Raw genomic sequence first — 20470 nt, 5'->3', positions numbered from 1 at the left:
CAAAAAAAATTGTGGGGTTACCTGAAGAGGGCTGCACATGTTTGCAAAGAACAGTGGGCAAAGATTGCCAATTCAAGACGTCAAATAGACTGAATGGAGTCATAAAATCAAAAGGTGTTTCAACAAAGTATTCCCTTAAATAATTTCAGTAGAAAAAGTTCTAAAAAATATTCATCTTGGTCTTATTTTTTACATTACAAAAAGCTGGCACTGTAACAGGGGTGTGTAGGTTTATTATATTCACTGTATATCTTATGTAACTGCAGTGGGAAATCCACTTGCGGACACACTGTAACTCTCACTTGTTTACAAAAGCCTACTTATTGCCAACTAGAGTGTTTGTTGCTTTAGTAAATGGCTAAACGATTATCCTTTAACATAAAAGTAACATTTTTAACAAAAGAAAAAAGGTTAATAACTGTTTAAACTCTGTGACACAAGTTATTTGACATTTGGATGGCCGAAACCCCTTAAAGCATTGCCATGTCCAAGCTATTCCTAGCTTGTGCATGGTGTTTCCTGGTTGAACTAAACCTGCCACAACCCTGTCTAAGATAAAGCGGTTGATGAGACAAAAAGAAATGATTATACATTACAGTGTCTGTGCTGGTGAGTACACCCAGCTTCAAGGGAAATCAGGCCATGTATTATACAATAATGCTCATTTTAGAATTAAACACAGCTTTTGACTGATCTGTATTATTTGTGTAAGGTTCTTATCTGGATTTTACAATTGGCTTTTTTTATTCCACTTTATCTGTATGGGCTGTTTGACTCTACAGTCTACTACAATTTACTGCATTGTGGTCCATGGTTATGACACCCCACGTGTATATTTTAACTGTACTTAACGGTACTTTAATGGCATGGTGATTGAGTATACAACAGTTAGCAGTTAATATGCCAAATGAATTATCCACTAGGCTGCACTCAGCATAAGTAACCAGCCTGTTTAATGCATTGGTTGTACACTTCAATCTTATACCTTGTCACTACTTTAAATAGCAGTACCAAATAAAGAATTTGTTTGAAACATATCAAAGGTTTGGATAGAAACTCAACAAGTTCCAAACAGTTTATATTACGAACACTATCAAATGTGGGGTGATGGGAAAATGTTACAGTGCTTCAGAAGCAAAAATTTACCTGTTTGACAAGAAACACAGCAAAAGAAGGTTGTTTTGGTTTGGCTGGTTTATTTTCTGTTAGAATTCAGTACTTCATTCCTAAAGTTGGGCCAGTGTAGTTTGACTTTGAGATAAAAAACATATTAGGTGGGTTTAATTGAGGTAACTCAGAACAAAGACAGCTTAGTAAGTTTTGATGTTTAAGGAAATTAATGTTGTGCAGGAAAATTCTTTGGGATGTTCTGGGAGGTTAACAGAAATTAAGAAGGGTGCTCGGGTGGCACAGCGGTCTAACACACTGGCACACCACTGCAGAATGTTTAAACTCACAAGTTCAAACATCAGCAGAGCCACCGACCTGACCGGGCATCCATACAAACACAACTGGTCATGTATGAGATGGAGTTCGGACAGGGTCAATACGACGGGTCATACGACAAATGGGGTGGGCTGGGGTGTCAAACAAAAAATAGCATGGCTCTCTGTATGTCATTCAGCTCTGTATGGAAACCCAACACTGGCAGGTGATAACACATGTCAGAGGGGGTGTGTGGTGATCCGACTCTCCTTGATCAGATCTGGAACTTTGCAAGCAGCAGCGGATTCACATTTTGGAATGTGAAACAACCAGATTGGGAGATAAAATCCAGGAAAAAGATAATAGTAAATCTGTTTTTAGCATTGTAGGGGCATTTGTACATGACTGTTTAAACATTACAGGGTGTAGTGGAAGTGTGATTGTATATCTGGGATTTGATGCTATAGCTGTGGAATCGGTGGCAGATTTAGGGAGTCCAGTGCACTGTGGTAAAGTTCTCTCAAAGCCTTCAGCAACAATAACCGGCAAAACATCTGATTGAAGAGATGAGGTAGTGGCTCCTATAGAGAGAGACAAAAGTGGGGGGCAGGAATAGAGGAGAGGTAAGAGAAAAACAGACATACCAGATGGAGAGTAGCCAGATGGAAAGTGGATGAACATGTAAAAGTGAAAGAGGGGGAGAGGGAGAAAAAGGGTAAAAGAGGGGCAATGAGCACTAAAGTGAACTCTCAGTGAACTGTTTAATTCCATTAATCAATGCCTCCATGCTGTCGCTACAGACAGAGTGAGACTTACCCCAAGTACGTGGACTCTGTTGTAATAAGAACTAAAGTCCTTACTGAGAGACACCAGAAATCTGCAGACCTGAAAAAGACAAAACAGAAGATGAGTTGTATGGCAAAGAGCTAACAAATTTGCATTGCCTAAATTTTTCTTGCTTTTTCTTAAATAATCATGAACAACACTTTAAAGTATTGAAAATTCACAAAAAAATACTGAGCACATATACAGTATTTACAGTCACATCAACAAAGTCACATCAACAAACTATGATTTAAAAAATAGTTCAGTTTTACTTATTGTGCTTTAAATACAATTTCTGTCAACAAATGCATGAAACAAAAACAAAAGAAAGATTTAAATGGATTTGCATATTTCTTTCTCTACTGTGCATAATATCATTATATGATTAAAGGAATAAAAAAGCCTAAGCTGAACACCGATCAAGAACCATCATTCATCAATAGCTGATAACCAAGGGCAAGATATTACTATGGCAAACCTTTGTCAAGCAACAGCATCATTTTCCACCATATGCACAGCTGCAGAAAACCCATAGTAACCAGATTATTTGTACACATGAGCTGCATAAACTGATTACTGGCCAGAAATCCAGGTACCTTATTCAGATTACTTACAATCCAAATATTACCCTAATCAGATTAATGACAGAACCTGATCTTAATCTGATTAGTTGTGCACATGTAACTACAGTCACTGTTACTTTTTTATTTATTTATTAGGATTTTAACATCTTGTTTTACTCTTTGGTTACTTTGGACTGTGGGAGGAAACCGAAGCTCCCGGAGGAAACCCATGCAGACACGGGGAGAGTCACTGTTACTTCTAACTTCAAATTAAATTAATAAAACATCTCACTCTGCCTCTTACATCACATCACATTGTAAAAAAAATGTTTAGATGTAAAATTTTGTCTTATGTAAAAGTTTGGACAACCCTGGCCCTAATTTCATTTTTATCAACCATTTTTTCCTGGTCAGGGTTGCGGCTGATCCGGTCCCAGCAAAAACACTGGATGCAAGACAGGAATGCCTTGGACAGGACACCCATCCCAGGGCTTTGTCCATTACCCGCATCCAGCCAAGGACAATCACGCCTGGTAGCACTGCTAAGATTCAAACTGGGATCTTAATGGTGGGATGTGCAGCACTAAGTAGGCATTTAATAAATGTGGTAAAGAAAATCTAAAACCCAAACCTGTTCTGTTCTTAAATTAACTCTGGCTCCTCCCCCTTCAAGATCCAGAATATGTCCTGATTGGTCCAGAAGCTCAGCGAATGGAATGATGTAATTAAAAAGGAGAAGCCACTCCCCCTGGTGGACACATGAGTAAACGACAAGTTTCAAACTTCCCATCAAATTAAACTCTCAAATGTTTGAACAGTTTAAAATAAATGGCATGATGAGTTACCTCCTCCTTAAGATCTGAAAATGCTAACTCTGTGGCTGCAGGGATTTCTGGGTAAACACCTGTACAACAGCAAGAAAACACAAGTGTATTTACATGAGAAGTCACTTATTTTAGTTGAATATGAATGTAACCCATTCTGAATTAAACACAAATAGTGTACTGCTTAGTATTAATTTTAACAATTGTACAAGTGATCGACAAACTGAATTAAATTAGTTATATAAACACGCTGAAATATTTACTGGTACAATTTGTAAAATGCAATAAATATCTGATTTGTTAAATCTCCTTAAACTTTCAGGAAAAAAGTACTTAAATAATTGCAAAATAAATAGTTTTCACTAACAAACTTGTATTTTGTAAATATTAATAAATGTAAAATGTAATGCCTGCAACAAACTCAAAAATTTGGGATGTTTAGCACTCAGCTTTCTTATTACTGACACTTTTTAATCAAACACACACTGAACAGCAGACAGACAAAACTTTTTCGGTGTGTGTATGTTACCTTGCTCTACTGCTTTCTCGTAGCTGCTAAACAAAGTGTGAAGTCTTGCACAATTATACATAACGAATACTCCACCTCTGGGTCCCTTTGTGGACACCCCCCCTTCACGCTGCGTATCCAGAGTCACCTGAAACCAGATTCATTCATGATAAAAATGTTTACACATGTACAGGCAACTACAAACATACACACATACATAAACACAGCATGAATTTAAAAAAGTGATTCATACAATCAGAACTGACTTAAAGCGGGTGTGTATGCCATATGCAGGGCACCAGTAGCAACTAAATGGGTGCTTAAGCTGTAGAAATTAATCAAAAAATAAAACCAATACTAAGCAACAAAACCAATTTGCTCAAATAAAAATGTTGCTTACCAGCTGACTCACTAGCAGCACTTGACCACTACATGCCACACTAATTGTATCCCAAGCCCCTACTACGAAAATTCAATCCAAATTAGGAGACAGGATTGAAAATTGATAAGCTTGTGCAGCAACAGCAAGCTAAACACACATAGCAGGGAGGTCAGGGAATACCCAGTTAATGAACCATGAATACACGCTTGAACAAACTCACGGGGCTTGTGTGTGCAGTCGACAGCAGATCAAATCGAACCGTAGCACAGGTCATGATTCTGATGATGTCGTCCCATGTCTGTCCTACATAGTAATAATAACAGTTCAATTAAAGTGCTTTACAGAAAAAAAGAAAAAATATAAGAATCAGATAAAATATTGATAGATTAATACAAATAGATAAACATATACAGTGTATCACAAAAGTGAGTACACCCCTCTCATTTCTGCAGATATTTAAGTATATCTTTTCATGGGACAACACTGACAAAATGACACTTTGACACAATGAAAAGTAGTCTGTGTGCAGCTTATATAACAGTGTAAATTTATTCTTCCCTCAAAATAACTCAATATACAGCCATTAATGTCTAAACCACCGGCAACAAAAGTGAGTACACCCCTAAGAGACTACACCCCTAAATGTCCAAATTGAGCACTGCTTGTCATTTTCCCTCCAAAATGTCATGTGATTTGTTAGTGTTACTAGGTCTCAGGTGTGCATAGGGAGCAGGTGTGTTCAATTTAGTAGTACAGCTCTCACACTCTCTCATACTGGTCACTGAAAGTTCCAACATGGCACCTCATGGCAAAGAACTCTCTGAGGATCTTAAAAGACGAATTGTTGCGCTACATGAAGATGGCCAAGGCTACAAGAAGATTGCCAACACCCTGAAACTGAGCTGCAGCACAGTGACCAAGATCATCCAGCGTTTTAAAAGAGCAGGGTCCACTCAGAACAGACCTCGCGTTGGTCGTCCAAAGAAGCTGAGTGCACGTGCTCAGCGTCACATCCAACTGCTGTCTTTGAAAGATAGGCGCAGGAGTGCTGTCAGCATTGCTGCAGAGATTGAAAAGGTGGGGGGTCAGCCTGTCAGTGCTCAGACCATACGCCGCACACTACATCAAATTGGTCTGCATGGCTGTCACCCCAGAAGGAAGCCTCTTCTGAAGTCTCTACACAAGAAAGCCCGCAAACAGTTTGCTGAAGACATGTCAACAAAGGACATGGATTACTGGAACCATGTCCTATGGTCTGATGAGACCAAGATTAATTTGTTTGGTTCAGATGGTCTCAAGCATGTGTGGCGGCAATCAGGTGAGGAGTACAAAGATAAGTGTGTCATGCCTACAGTCAAGCATGGTGGTGGGAATGCCATGGTCTGGGGCTGCATGAGTGCAGCAGGTGTTGGGGAGTTACATTTCATTGAGGGACACATTAACTCCAATATGTACTGTGAAATACTGAAGCAGAGCATGATCCCCTCCCTCCGGAAACTGGGTCGCAGGGCAGTGTTCCAGCATGATAATGACCCCAAACACACCTCTAAGACGACCACTGCTTTATTGAAGAGGCTGAGGGTAAAGGTGATGGACTGGCCAAGCATGTCTCCAGACCTAAACCCAATAGAACATCTTTGGGGCATCCTCAAGCGGAAGGTGGAGGAGCGCAAAGTCTCGAATATCCGCCAGCTCCGTGATGTCGTCATGGAGGAGTGGAAAAGCATTCCAGTGGCAACCTGTGAAGCTCTGGTAAACTCCATGCCCAGGAGTGTTAAGGCAGTTCTGGGAAATAATTGTGGCCACACAAAATATTGACACTTCAGGAACTTTCACTAAGGGGTGTACTCACTTTTGTTGCCGGTGGTTTAGACATTAATGGCTGTATATTGAGTTATTTTGAGGGAAGAACAAATTTACACTGTTATATAAGCTGCACACAGACTACTTTTCATTGTGTCAAAGTGTCATTTTGTCAGTGTTGTCCCATGAAAAGATATACTTAAATATCTGCAGAAATGTGAGGGGTGTACTCACTTTTGTGATACACTGTATATCAAAACATCGGCATGTCACTGACTGCCCTAGGACTTGATTTTATTCATGTCATTCTAGGATTGAAACCTTTAGGTATATGTCAGAAAAATGCTAACTTCAAATAAAAAAAAATAAAAAAAAATAAAAAGTAGAACACATGGCGCTTGGATGGTGCAGCAGTAAAACACGTTGGCACACCAGAGCTGACAACTCAAATTGAAACGAGTTTGAATCTCAGCTCTGCTACCAACAGACTGGAAGTGCTGGAAGGAAAATCCTCCTAAGTGCTGCAATTATGACCTTTGCTGGCTGGTCAATGGCGCTTGCACAGAAATAATGAATAATGGCGATTGGTGCCTGGGACATGTGTTAAGTCATGACTCTCCTCAGTCAGAAGTGGAGGTCAGCAGCAGTAGAAGAAGTAAAATATGATTGGATAGGTAATGCAAAATGCAATAAGTAATTAGATACAAGTAGGTTAAGAGGTAAAGTTCGAGGGGGGTGAATTGTGAATGCTAATTAAAAATTATGAAAATGTTCATTTAAAAAGGTAGGTACAGTGTATCACAAAAGTGAGTACACCCCTCACATTTCTGCAGATATTTAAGTATATCTTTTCATGGGACAACACTGACAAAATGACACTTTGACACAATGAAAAGTAGTCTGTGTGCAGCTTATATAACAGTGTAAATTTATTCTTCCCTCAAAATAACTCAATATACAGCCATTAATGTCTAAACCACCGGCAACAAAAGTGAGTACACCCCTTAGTGAAAGTTTCTGAAGTGTCAATATTTTGTGTGGCCACCATTATTTCCCAGAACTGCCTTAACTCTCCTGGTCATGGAGTTTACCAGAGCTTCACAGGTTGCCACTGGAATGCTTTTCCACTCCTCCATGACGACATCACGGAGCATATTCATATTCGAGACTTTGCGCTCCTCCACCTTCCGCTTGAGGATGCCCCAAAGATGTTCTATTGGGTTTAGGTCTGGAGACATGCTTGGCCAGTCCATCACCTTTACCCTCAGCCTCTTCAATAAAGCAGTGGTCGTCTTAGAGGTGTGTTTGAGGTCATTATCATGCTGGAACACTGCCCTGCGACCCAGTTTCCGGAGGGAGGGGATCATGCTCTGCTCAGTATTTCACAGTACATATTGGAGTTCATGTGTCCCTCAATGAAATGTAACTCCCCAACACCTGCTGCACTCATGCAGCCCCAGACCATGGCATTCCCACCACCATGCTTGACTGTAGGCATGACACACTTATCTTTGTACTCCTCACCTGATTGCCGCCACACATGCTTGAGACCATCTGAACCAAACAAATTAATCTTGGTCTCATCAGACCATAGGACATGGTTCCAGTAATCCATGTCCTTTGTTGACATGTCTTTAGCAAACTGTTTGCGGGCTTTCTTGTGTAGAGACTTCAGAAGAGGCTTCCTTCTGGGGTGACAGCCATGCAGACCAATTTGATGTAGTGTGCGGCGTATGGTCTGAGCACTGACAGGCTGACCCCCCACCTTTTCAATCTCTGCAGCAATGCTGACAGCACTCCTGCGCCTATCTTTCAAAGACAGCAGTTGGATGTGACGCTGAGCACGTGCACTCAGCTTCTTTGGACGACCAACGCGAGGTCTGTTCTGAGTGGACCCTGCTCTTTTAAAACGCTGGATGATCTTGGCCACTGTGCTGCAGCTCAGTTTCAGGGTGTTGGCAATCTTCTTGTAGCCTTGGCCATCTTCATGTAGCGCAACAATTCGTCTTTTAAGATCCTCAGAGAGTTCTTTGCCATGAGGTGCCATGTTGGAACTTTCAGTGACCAGTATGAGAGAGTGTGAGAGCTGTACTACTAAATTGAACACACCTGCTCCCTATGCACACCTGAGACCTAGTAACACTAACAAATCACATGACATTTTGGAGGGAAAATGACAAGCAGTGCTCAATTTGGACATTTAGGGGTGTAGTCTCTTAGGGGTGTACTCACTTTTGTTGCCGGTGGTTTAGACATTAATGGCTGTATATTGAGTTATTTTAAGGGAAGAATAAATTTACACTGTTATATAAGCTGCACACAGACTACTTTTCATTGTGTCAATGTGTCATTTTGTCAGTGTTGTCCCATGAAAAGATATACTTAAATATCTGCAGAAATGTGAGGGGTGTACTCACTTTTGTGATACACTGTATGTACAGGCATGTACAAGTTTCTCACTATCAGCAGGAGATAAAATGTCCCACAGATTTGAGATATTGTGAAATTGAAAATATGTAGTTTTGCAGATCTCTCATCAAAAAAACACCCAGATTTTTTGACACATTGTTTGGCCTCCAAATTTCTAGGTTCTAGATAAGTCTGTATGACCTTCCATTGTTCCTCACTTCCAATAATAAGAACCTCAGTCTTTTCTCTGTTTAACTGCAGAAGATTGTTATACATCCACATTTCGATATCACCTATGTAGTTTAACAGTGAGCTGATAGAATTGCAAGCATTTGGTGCTAGGTATATAAAAAAGCTGCATATCATCTGCATTGGTGATAACCAAATGGTATGCAGCAGGAAGCGTGTACAGCAGGAAGTGGAAGCATTTACAGGTTAAAAACCAAAGGTTCCAAAATTAATCAAAACCTGTTTAATACTTTGCCTGTGAGGCCCACCCAGTTTTACAGCTGCACAAGTAAAATTTTATGATCAACTGTACCAAAGGCAGCACTTAAATCTATCAGAACTAAAACTGAGATTACCCATGATGAGCTTAAAACCTATTTGAATTAGTGAGTAGGTAAAATATCAAAAATACAAGTTAAAGGCTTTAGTGAAGAAACTACATCTAAAAGTGTTTTCAGACCAACAGATTTGAACCAGGACATACTGCAATTATTAGAGCTGTTATTTGGAGAATATCAAAACAATTTAAATAATAGCACATCACAGATTTGCTTCCTAATGTACACATACACTGGAAAAAGTGTAATGTCTTTACACGAACCTTCCACCTGATCCCCATATTTCATTTCTGAAGCTTCTTTCATCTGAGCTCTTCTTAACCTAAAAAAACACAATCACAACCTGTACAAGGTTGACCTGTACATGACCTGTACAAGTCATGCACAAATCCTGTACAAGTCATGCACAAATCCTATAATATTTGTGCTTATATATTTGTATACAATAGAAAAGTATATTTACATGAAATATAAAAGATGTGTTATGTATATTTGAACAGTGTGAGCTTGTATACAAGACTGTCTAACTTACTGAAGATACTGAGCCGAGCTTATCTGAGTGCCAGGCGTCTTTACTGGACCACATACAACCACCCTCTGTAATAGAAAAATAGACAAATAGACAGTAACAAAAAAATGAACATTGTGATCAGTACAAATCTCAGCAATCTGACATATTCATTTTCGATCTGGACCATTTTACTCAAATCAAATCATTACTAATCTACAGAAATCACCTAAAAGATTCAGTGTTTTACTGCTCTGAATATTACAAGTGCCTGTGATTTTACAGTAGCACCAGCATTGCGAGCAACTTCAAAAGAAGAATGTTGGAAATATGTTACTTTATTTAACTACTTTACTCAGAACTCTCAAAAGGCTTCATATCACTGGGCAGATCAGTGCCTTGGAAACCAGACACTTTTCCAAAGCTCATGTTTGTTTGTTTGTAGTGATATTCACGGCACGTGCAGTATTTTATATTTTACTAGGGTGTGTCTTATATTTGTGTGTTTAGTCTTATATTAGGAAGAAATCTGGAAATCCTGATTGAGGGTAAATGTAATGTAATGTTTGTCTTTCTCTGTTATATGATGTGCATTAATGAGAATATGCTTTATAGTAATGGGTATCTGACAGGCTTCACATAGTGTAGGATTTTCCAAAGCTCATGAGATCAATGGCTGGTGTAGCATGATTAATGAAAAGACAAGAATGCAACTGTTTCCCATTAACAAATATCCAAATAGTATATATAGAAATAGCTGCCTAAGTAGAGAGGGTTCTAATAAGACATTGACTTATTAAGACTCAGACAGCGATTACCACGATTATGTCACCACAGTTTTCACTTACTGAGTTCAAACCAATGGGCTGAGGCGGCACAACCTGCTAGCATGCCAGCTAACATCTCCCTCCATGTACCAAAAATGGTTAAACTGTCACTGACGATCCAGAATTTGCAAATAAGTGACACTTGTAAACCTTTAAACAAATTAAAAATCAATGAGAATTTATTATTACTTTGTTCGTTCCTCCGCATTCGTTAATTTGTTATTTTTTGTGAGAAAAGTAGTGCCCCACTGAATGCTGGAATTGCCTTCACCACTAAGGAAGCAACAGATGCTCCCTCATTATTCAGGCAATTTATCGCTTCAAAATAAGGCACCTCATAAGGCAGCATTTTAAGGAATCTAAGAATTCAGACAGCCTTCTTCTCGGGAGTGTGCGTAGGATGACAAAGTACTGTCTTTGTAAAGAGCTCAAACAGACCCTTAAATATTTATTTTATTTCTAAAAATGCTTACGAGAAATTTTTTGTGATTTCCCACTGGGATTAAATCTCAAGTGCACATAGACACTGATTAATCTAGGACAGTGTTTCTCAACCTTTTTTCAGTCATGGCACCCTTTAAAAGTATGCAAAATCTCAAGTCACCCCAGTCTAAAATGTATTAAAAAACTTACACTCTGCATCCCTCGGACTGCTAACACACACGCACACACACCATAAGGTGTCATTTAGGGAGGGAGGGGTAAATGTGACTTATTTTTAATGGGAAACCTGAGCCTGGGATGATGCACACAATCGCCCTATTCTGGCAGGGATGGATGAGAGGCAGACCTCCAGAGCCCTCAGTCACTCCCTGTACTTGTTCTTGATGTAAGTTACGCTCGAAAAGCTCAGTTCGCGCCATGAACGAATCAGATTTAACATAATTAAACAAGTTTATAGTTTATTTCTCAATTATTTGTCATTATACTAAGAGCACTGCTTCTTTTCTGCATGTTCTCTCTGTAGCTCGGTTACAGCTCTCTCAACTCAAACTCAAAAGAAGCTTTATTGGCATGACAAATAAGGACATTCGTATTGCCAAAGCAAGTTAGAGAGAAATAATAAGAAATAACACTAGGAAAGAACAAATATATACAAAACAGTTACATGTGCAAAAAAATATAAAATAGAATAAAATATTAATAAAAACCGTGCAAAATGTGTGTGTGTGTGTGTTTGGCTTGCTCGCCGCTCTCCGTTTTCGGATTTGAATTTCGACAATAAACAGCTCTTATTATGACTCATTGATTCCCTCTACTGATGGAAGCGGAATGGGTGGATTACAGTCTGAACTGCGCAGAAATAAAAATATACATAGCGGCTCCCAGAGGCGCGACTCGGTTCCTTTTGTTTATTTTAAAGAGCCGTTCAATAGAATCGTGTGAACACAGCTAAATTTGTGAGAGACCAGATTACCAAGCTTATGAGTGTGTGTGAGTGTTATAGAGAAACCAGTTGTGTGGAAAGTGACTGGTGATATTAGGTCGGTAGGGCAGCACCACTTCCTCTTTGCTTAATTGCCCTTCACTGTGACTGTGTGTGTCTGTGTCAGAAACCTGTGTTGCCATAGCACCGCTGGCTCTCCACAGCATGACTGTCTGCTGTTGGCGGAACTCGTCCTGACAGGAAGTGACATGCAACACTGTCAGTGTAGACGCCTGCAGGACAAACAAACACACGTGTATCATTAATAAATTAGCTAAGCAACAATAATAATAATAAAATAATAATACATTTTATTTATAGGCGCCTTTCAGGACTCTCAAGGTCACCGTACATAAATGAATAAACATACAAACAGCATAAAACAGCAATAAAAACAGGGAAAGAATTTTAAATATATATATAGTCAAGAGAACAGGCTAAAGACTGTATGCTGTCCTAAACAGGTGAGTTTTGAGGCGTGATTTAAAAATGTCTAGAGAGTCAATATTACGAATGTCTTGTGGGAGGGAGTTCCAGAGACGGGGGGCCGAACGGCTAAAAGCTCTAGACCCCATGGTAATCAAACGGGCTGGAGGGACAGTAAGACTAATGGATAAGGAAGATCTAAGGGTCCGGCTGGGTCTATTTATGTGATGGAGCTTGGTGAGATATGGAGGAGCAAGATGATGGATAGCCTTAAAAGTAAGCAGTATAAGTTCATAGTCGATGCGAAATTTAACAGGGAGCCAGTGGAGCTGTTGAAGAACGGGGGTGATGTGATGAATGGATGGGGTTCTAGAAATGATACGGGCAGCAGCATTCTGAACTAGTTGTAGCTTATGGAGGGACTTGAGGGGGAGACCAAACAGAAGAGAATTGCAATAGTCCAAACGGGATGTGACCAGAAGTGAGGGGAGATGGTTGGGATGTAAATGTCTTTAATTGAATAAACTGAGTGAGGTCAGAGAGATATGAGGTGAACCAGTCCAGAGGTATGTTGGAAAAACCAATGGCTGATAGTCTATGGAGGAGAATAGAATGGGAGATGGTATCAAATGCTGCACTCAGATCAAGGAGAATGAGTATGGATAAAAAACCTGAGTCTGCTGCAGTCAAGAGGTCATTTGTTATTTTGAGGAGAGCTGTTTCTGTACTATGATAGGGACGAAAACCAGATTGAAACTGCTCGTAAAGGTGATTATTGGAGAGGTGAGAATATACCTGAGAAGCAACTGTCTTCTCAAGGATTTTTGAAAGAAAAGGCAGATTGGAGATGGGACAAAGGTTATTAAAGTTGTTAGGATCTAGACCGGGTTTCTTTAAAATAGGGGTGACTGAGGCAGACTTTAATGACAAAGGGACAGATCCAGAGGTGAGGGAGGAGTGAATAATGGCAGTTATCAGAGGCAATATAGCGGGTAAACTTGCTTTGACCAGGGGTGTTGGGAGAGGATCAAGTTGAGAAGTGGAAGATTTTGATTTCTGGATGAGATTAGATATATCAGAGATAGTGGGAAGGTGAAAAGTAGTAAATGGATGAATAAGAGGGACCGACACTGGGGAAAATACGGTACAAGAAGTAACAGGAAGCAATTGCTGGTGTATCAAAACAATAATAATAAGAGAGCACAGATGAGATAAAACATTAGGATCAGTCCTCACAAATGTGCATGGCGATGGCTATTGTGTAACAATTGTGCATGTGATGATCAGGAATAAATTAAATCTTGGGCTAATGGTAGTTACTGTAGTACATGTGTAGAATGCAGCAGATTTGGGCAGCATGAAGACCTGAGAGACTTTCATAAGGGCCAAACTGTTATGACCAAAGACTGGGTTGAAGTATTTTCAAAAAAGCAAGGGGTGCTTACAAGTGGCCAAGGCGAGCACTCACCAGTGGTGGTTCGAGGAGAGACGAACCAAAACCCAGTTACATCAGTTTTAATACTGAAGATGAGGTGAATGTGTCACAACACACAGTGCATTCACACAAACACAACTGGCCATGTTTGAGAAAGGAAATATCAGACAGGCTCTTTCAGCCACAATATGTGATCTCTGGGACTGATCTGTGTGCCTATGTGAGGGAGGTGTTGGATGACATGGAGCCTACCGCGGCTCTCTGTATGCAATACAGCTCTGTGTGATAAGAAGCGCTTTGACACGTGTCAGATAGGACGGGTGGTGATCCGACTATCCTTGATCAGATCAGGGTTGTGCCAGCAACAGCGGATTCACAATCAAGAACTAGAAATGACTAGAGATAAAGTGAAAAATCCAATAAAAATTGCATGTTCTCTGGTAGTGTACTGTCATGACCCTGACCAGAATAAAGCAGTTAGTATAAATAAATAAACAGGTTTGGTTTGGCAACAATTTATCACATGAATTGTTATACCTAATGGTTAGCCTGTCTTTATTACTTTTTAAATTTAAAAATTATCTACAAAAATGAGTCAAAAAATAAGTGGTGCACATTTTTATCTGAGAATTAGCACTAGATCTGAATTCTAAATATCTGAAGAAATAATCCTGACGTGACACTTACTGGATACTCTTCTGCTGCTCTGTCCAGCTGAACTAGATGACACAAAGCCTCTCTGTGCACTACAGAAGAAAAAAAGACGGTTTAAGAGAGAAAAAAATAAAAAGTGAGAGATTTTTTACACAAAAACATTTATAGTAGCTAACATAACGGATCCACAGTATAACAGTTGTCCCCAACCACCGGGCCACGGACTGGGTCATTTATTACCGGGCCGCACAGGAAGATATAAATCATTTGTTTTTTTCTGTTTTATTGACAATTACACCCTGAAAGATGTTTTATTTTGAAAAAACGGATTCTCTTTTAATAGCATCTGTCTGTTCCTCTTCGACATGGGATGTTCTGCAGTGATGGCAACCAAAACAAAGTTACGGAGTAGACTGGACATAAGGAACACACTTCAGGTGGGTTTCCACTGATTTTCCATCCCAGACTGCTCCTCCCAGGACTTGACCCAGGACCTTCTTGCTGTGAGGCGAGAGTGCTACCCATCAAGCCACTGTGCCGCCCTCATTACAAAGGTGTTTGATAGGGTTTAGGTCAGGGTTCTTTGCTACTGTAGTTCCTTAACCCTACACCATAATCCAACCATGTCTTTATATCTAAAACATGTTTTGTAGAGGCACAAGACAGTCACACTTTGTGCACAAGGGCACAGACATGCTGGAAAAACTAGGGTTCTTTTCCAAAATGTTACCACAAACTTGGAGGCCCACACATACACACACATATATTAGCATTGTGAGGAACTGAATCACTTGACTCAATCATTAAAAACAGTGTTCACATACTTCATGCCATATAGTGCACCATGCCTACCAGTGCCTCACCTGTGCAGATACCAAGAGTGGGGTCAAACCCCTGCAGTTGTGCATCCTCCATCACTTGTTTAAGATTTATCCTGATCTCCTCGGTCCTCCCTGCATCACATTCATCCATCCCCTCTTCTTTATTTTGCCTCTTTCCGCTCTCCTCATCTTTCTCCTGGTAGGTACTGTTCTTCAGAGTGTTTTTCAGCTTTTCCTCTCTCTCCTCACTGGTCCAACTAGCAGAAGTCGTCGGCCAATCAATGCATAGAGTTCGGAGGAATTGGATGATGTCACTCTCCACAGGCAGAGTAGGACAGAAGGACACTGTGTAACTGGGAAATGGATTAGTACACACACAAATTACACACTAGAGTCGGTAATAATTAGTCACTTAATAATTCTACTTTATTTTTATTCAGGGATGTCAATGTACAGCTTTTTGAGAATTCTTTATAATCTCAAAGAATTCACATTATTATTTTTCTACGTAGTTTTTATTTTCAGCATAACACTTTCCAGACACAGCATGGGCTTAATCTATCAACATGTGATCTTCTGTATTCATATTAAAACATCAAATTCATTCACATAAAACATCAAATAGAATTATATATAAATCTAAACATTATACCCACCCTTGTCTCATGAGCAGTGCTCTTAAATGATCAGCAATAAGAACAGCGCGAAGCTGCCCCAAAGCCAAACTGTCCGGATTAAGAGGGGCTGATTTGGCATGCAGGGCAGGACAGTTGATTAGGACATGTTCCTGTCTCTGAGCGACGGGCCTCAAGTAGGTGTTCTCTGCAGAAAGTACAGTTCGAAATGCTGCACAGCGGTCCACTGTTACACGGAGCCCTTCTGCCGTGACATCACATCCTGCTACTGGTAACACCCCGTCCCCACGAAGAGACTGGATACGGCTTAGAATGTCTGGAGGAACCTGGACACATTCACACATCATGTATAATGTGGAAAACTTAGTATCATTAAATATACATATTTACTATACAATAAAATGTCACTGTTTATATGCACTTTTTACACATAAAGCATTGTGACTTCGTAATTAGAAATATAAAAACCAACAAAATACACCAGAAAAAAAAGGATTCACACACCACAAAATAACAGTTGAATAAATTCATACTGAGTTGCAAAATCAATGTTAAAAATTACAACCTTAAGTTTTTCTTTAGTTTTAGGGTTTTCTTAATCTCCAGATTTGGTTTCTTGACTAAAAACAATAAACTGTCCTCCAGTATGTCCCATGACTCTATATTCATATTTTTTTTATTATATGTATTGCCCCAGTACTGTTTACAAAGAAGATGCCCCATATAATGATGCTCTCACTTACATACTTGACTGCCATACTTCATTCTTGGAATCATAGGTACTACTCTACTGTTCACAAACATGAACAGCTGACATATTGCCAAAAAGTGTTTAGTATTTGTAGAAATCTCTGTTAAATGAGTTAATTTGCTGCATGACAGACACTGGCTTCTGGAAAATAACGACTTTTCATTAGCCATAAATCAAATGTATTTTGTAAACATGCTCACCAACTTTAAGCAGAGAGAGATGTGGTGTTATGTTTCCAGAAAAAATACAAGAAACAACACAAGCATGAGGGAGATCCCTGAATAATTAGCCCAAGATAATGGTATGCTTTAAGAAACTACAAATTATTATTTCATAAATATTTATGTGCCAAAAATCCCATAGTATTGTTTTTTTTTTCCAAAATATCCCACAATTTCAGCGAGCTGCTGGGCAATGTTGGCCTGGATCTATAAACAGTCAATAGAGACTAACATCCCCTCTGGAACCAAATGCTTGGTCAATAACAGTAATGTCAACTGTCTAGTGTAATTACTCTCCCCACAACAGCTTATTTTGTGACATTAATTCAATGTCAGATACAATGTACACTCACTGAGTCTGGTATTTACATTCATTATTTTATAAGGTACACCTACCATACAGTTAAACTTGTGGGTATACAATTACTGACTGTAGCTGAACTGTTGCTCTGAACAGTCTGCCCCCCACACCCCAGTTGTCAATTAAAAGGGACCCCTATAGGACCCCCACTGACCTGACAGCAAAAACATTAATTCATTCATACCACAGCTTTATTCTATTTATGGTGGTGGTCGGTGCAGTTCACTGGGCGAAAGGTAGGAAACACCCCAAACAGGTCGCCAGTGCATTACAGGGCACACACTCACATTCACCCACACACACATTCACACCTAAGGGCAATTTTAACTAGCTCCAATTAACCTAAGAATATTCTGGAGCAGTGACCTGGAGCAGTGACGTGGAGCATTTCTTGTCTCTCAGTCGTAAACGAATGCTGAATATTACATTAGCGTTACAAAAGTGAACTGATATAAATAATCCCAGTGCAGTTCTGACATACTGTTTAGTACGCTAGACTAGTACGCAATATAGTATGCGTACGCTAGTATGCAGTATAGAACTGAACACCACATGCCTGTACAAACCTACCTGTGAGTCCGGGTACAGTGTAGCCAGAACTGTGTTCGGCACCAGGAAATCTCTGTTCCTCAGGTTTTTAACGCTGCTTTCCTTAAACCAGAGCTTCTCTCTGTCACAGCAGCTCCTTTTACCGCTGTTGGTTTGTACAGACTCGACTTCATGCTCGACTTCTCCCCGCAGAGCACAGCGCAGCGCCCGCACAGTCGAGTCGATGCGGAACGGTGCAGTTTCCTCAGCCTCCATCCTTCAACTCTTTACATTATAAACATTATAACCGATCAGCTAAACCCGTGCCGAAATAAAATATAAATCTACCACGTTTAATAGACGGGTGTGCGCTTTCCTTTACTCAGACATCCATGGTGTGCTGGTGTTACTGACGGACTCGGAATTTCGGTGTGTAGAAAACGTTTCTGGAACGACACATTTCGCTGTTACACAAATGCTTCGGAAAGACGCCATCTTGAGTGTGTCATTTTCAGGTTGAACCCATTAACTACACACACTAACGGTGGAGTAGCAATTTGGCAAATGGATAATTCTTTAAAAAGTGTTAATTAATTAATTCCAAACACATTTGACAGTTGGGTTAAATTTCACTGGCCACAGCCGCTCAGGTGGCGCAGCGGTAAAGTACGCTAGCTCACCAGAGTTGGGGATTCGAATACATCGTATCGAATCTCAGCTCTGTCTTTCCGACTGGGCTGGGCGGCTGCATGAACAACGATTGGCTGTTGTTCAAGGTTAGAGGGTAAGAAAGTCGGATCATGGGTCCTCATAACTGGTGCGACTGCGGCCCCTGCTGGCTGACTGATGGCGCCTGCACAGGGCTGAGGAATAATGCTGATGGGGGTGTGGCCCTCCGTACACAGTGCTCGTCAAGTGTATGAACTCGACTCGTGCAGGTGAAAAATGCACTATCTGTACTGACTGTGCGTACCGGAGGGGGCGCATGTCAGTTGAGAGGCGTCCTCAGTCAGCGTTGAAGGGTTGAATCAGTATAGAGGAAGCAATCAGGGTAATTGGACACGACTAGACTGAGGGATCAAAATTTGGGAAAAAAGAGGGGGAAAATATAAATAAAAAAATAAAAAAAATTCACTTGCCACACTCAGGCGTGATTATTGCCAGACCTGTTGAATCTAAACATCACCTAGATGACGATGATGATTGTTATTATTATTACTATACATACCTAGCTATTACAATTCCTATGCTTATTATTATTATTTATTATTATGTATATATTACTATGTACTGTATATAGACCTACTACCATATATGTAAATAGTTAAACTTATAATTATAATATTAAACATAGATATATAAGTTTACTGATACTGTCTGTTTTTTGCACAGTGCTACTATTTGTGCTTCTGGTACATGCTAACTGCATTTTGTTGCCTTGTACCTGTACTGAGCAATGACAATAAATCTGTTTGTCTGTCTATCTATCTAAACAAATAGAACTAGTCTGGCAATATGAAGCAGACTAAAATGGCTTAAAAAGCAGCACATGATGCCACACTCTAAAGAGTAGCAAATACGGATGCCAAACAAAGTCACTGCCATTGCTAAGGCTTTTGGACTCCAGCGAACCTTGGTGAGACTAATTTTTAAAGTAGAAGATGAAAGTGCTTGCATGGCCTCACCAAATCTGAAATGACTTGAGAATTTATGAATGGTTTTGAAATTGCAAGTCCATCAGAAAACCCATTCCAATGTTATGAAATTGAATACAAGTTGCTAGGAGGAATGGGTGAAGATTTAACCACAATGCATCAATAAGCAAAATGTTCCCAACCACAGACGTCTCAAAGCTGTAACTGCTTTCTGATGCCCTAATTCTTCCCCATTAAGTTGATTTTTTACTTAAGTTTATGAATGCTTACACAATTTTGTATATGTATATGTATTAGGACAAAGTTGAGAGACATTATGTGTATAAATACCAAATACATGCTTTCAGATCAAACTCATTTAATTGAACTTCAAGGGTAAAACATTTGACATTCATCCACTGTCAAAAAAACAAAAAAAATTAACCAAAAGTATTAATCCCTGCTGGTGATAATTGTTCTTGCGCAACAGATGAATGAATGATTGGAATAACAAATACTCCAACGGTTTTCAATTTAAGCTCTATCAGTCACATCTGTTATGCATGGCCAGTTATCACCGGTGATAACTGGCATGCATAACAGCATGTGACCTGACTAGAGCTTAAATCTGAAAAAACCGTTGGACGTACTTTGTATATTCAATCATTCATTATCTCTTGCCATTTTTGCAATTATCACTGAGGGGGTTGTTGGCTATTTTTGCTGTGGGGAGCATTTAGCTGACATGGTATGTGTCCATTTTTGAGCTAATTATCAATATCATGGAACTGTGGAACTAATTTTGATAATAGAAATCTCTATTAAGATAACATGAAGGGTAAGAGCTCTAATGAGCTGTTTTTTTTTAAAGCTGGGACATTTTGCAAACTTCAGTCAAAAAGAGAAGCATTTTTTGATTTAACTTGAAAAAGTACCAA

At 39.7% G+C, this 20470-nt stretch overlaps 1 protein-coding gene across 1 annotated transcript; it reads right to left on the bottom strand.

The window, feature by feature from the left end:
* Positions 1 to 1176: 1176 nt before the first annotated feature.
* Positions 1177 to 18296, bottom strand: dalrd3 (DALR anticodon binding domain containing 3). Its single transcript, XM_062998456.1, has 13 exons — positions 17941 to 18296; positions 16059 to 16363; positions 15445 to 15755; positions 14615 to 14673; positions 12198 to 12299; positions 9838 to 9902; positions 9569 to 9627; positions 4748 to 4830; positions 4167 to 4293; positions 3659 to 3717; positions 3445 to 3561; positions 2242 to 2310; positions 1177 to 2006 (listed from the first exon to the last, which is right to left on the bottom strand). Exons 1-13 carry the CDS (start codon positions 18172 to 18174, stop codon positions 1887 to 1889), a joined length of 1710 nt encoding a protein of 569 aa, XP_062854526.1. The 5' UTR covers positions 18175 to 18296; the 3' UTR covers positions 1177 to 1886.
* Between the last annotated feature and the right edge of the window lie 2174 nt (positions 18297 to 20470).

The sequence above is a fragment of the Trichomycterus rosablanca genome, chromosome 7, assembly GCF_030014385.1.
Source record: "Trichomycterus rosablanca isolate fTriRos1 chromosome 7, fTriRos1.hap1, whole genome shotgun sequence".
NCBI lineage: Eukaryota > Metazoa > Chordata > Actinopteri > Siluriformes > Trichomycteridae > Trichomycterus > Trichomycterus rosablanca.
The sequence above is the reverse complement of the archived record's forward strand: the minus strand, read 5'-3'. Positions and strand labels throughout refer to the sequence as shown.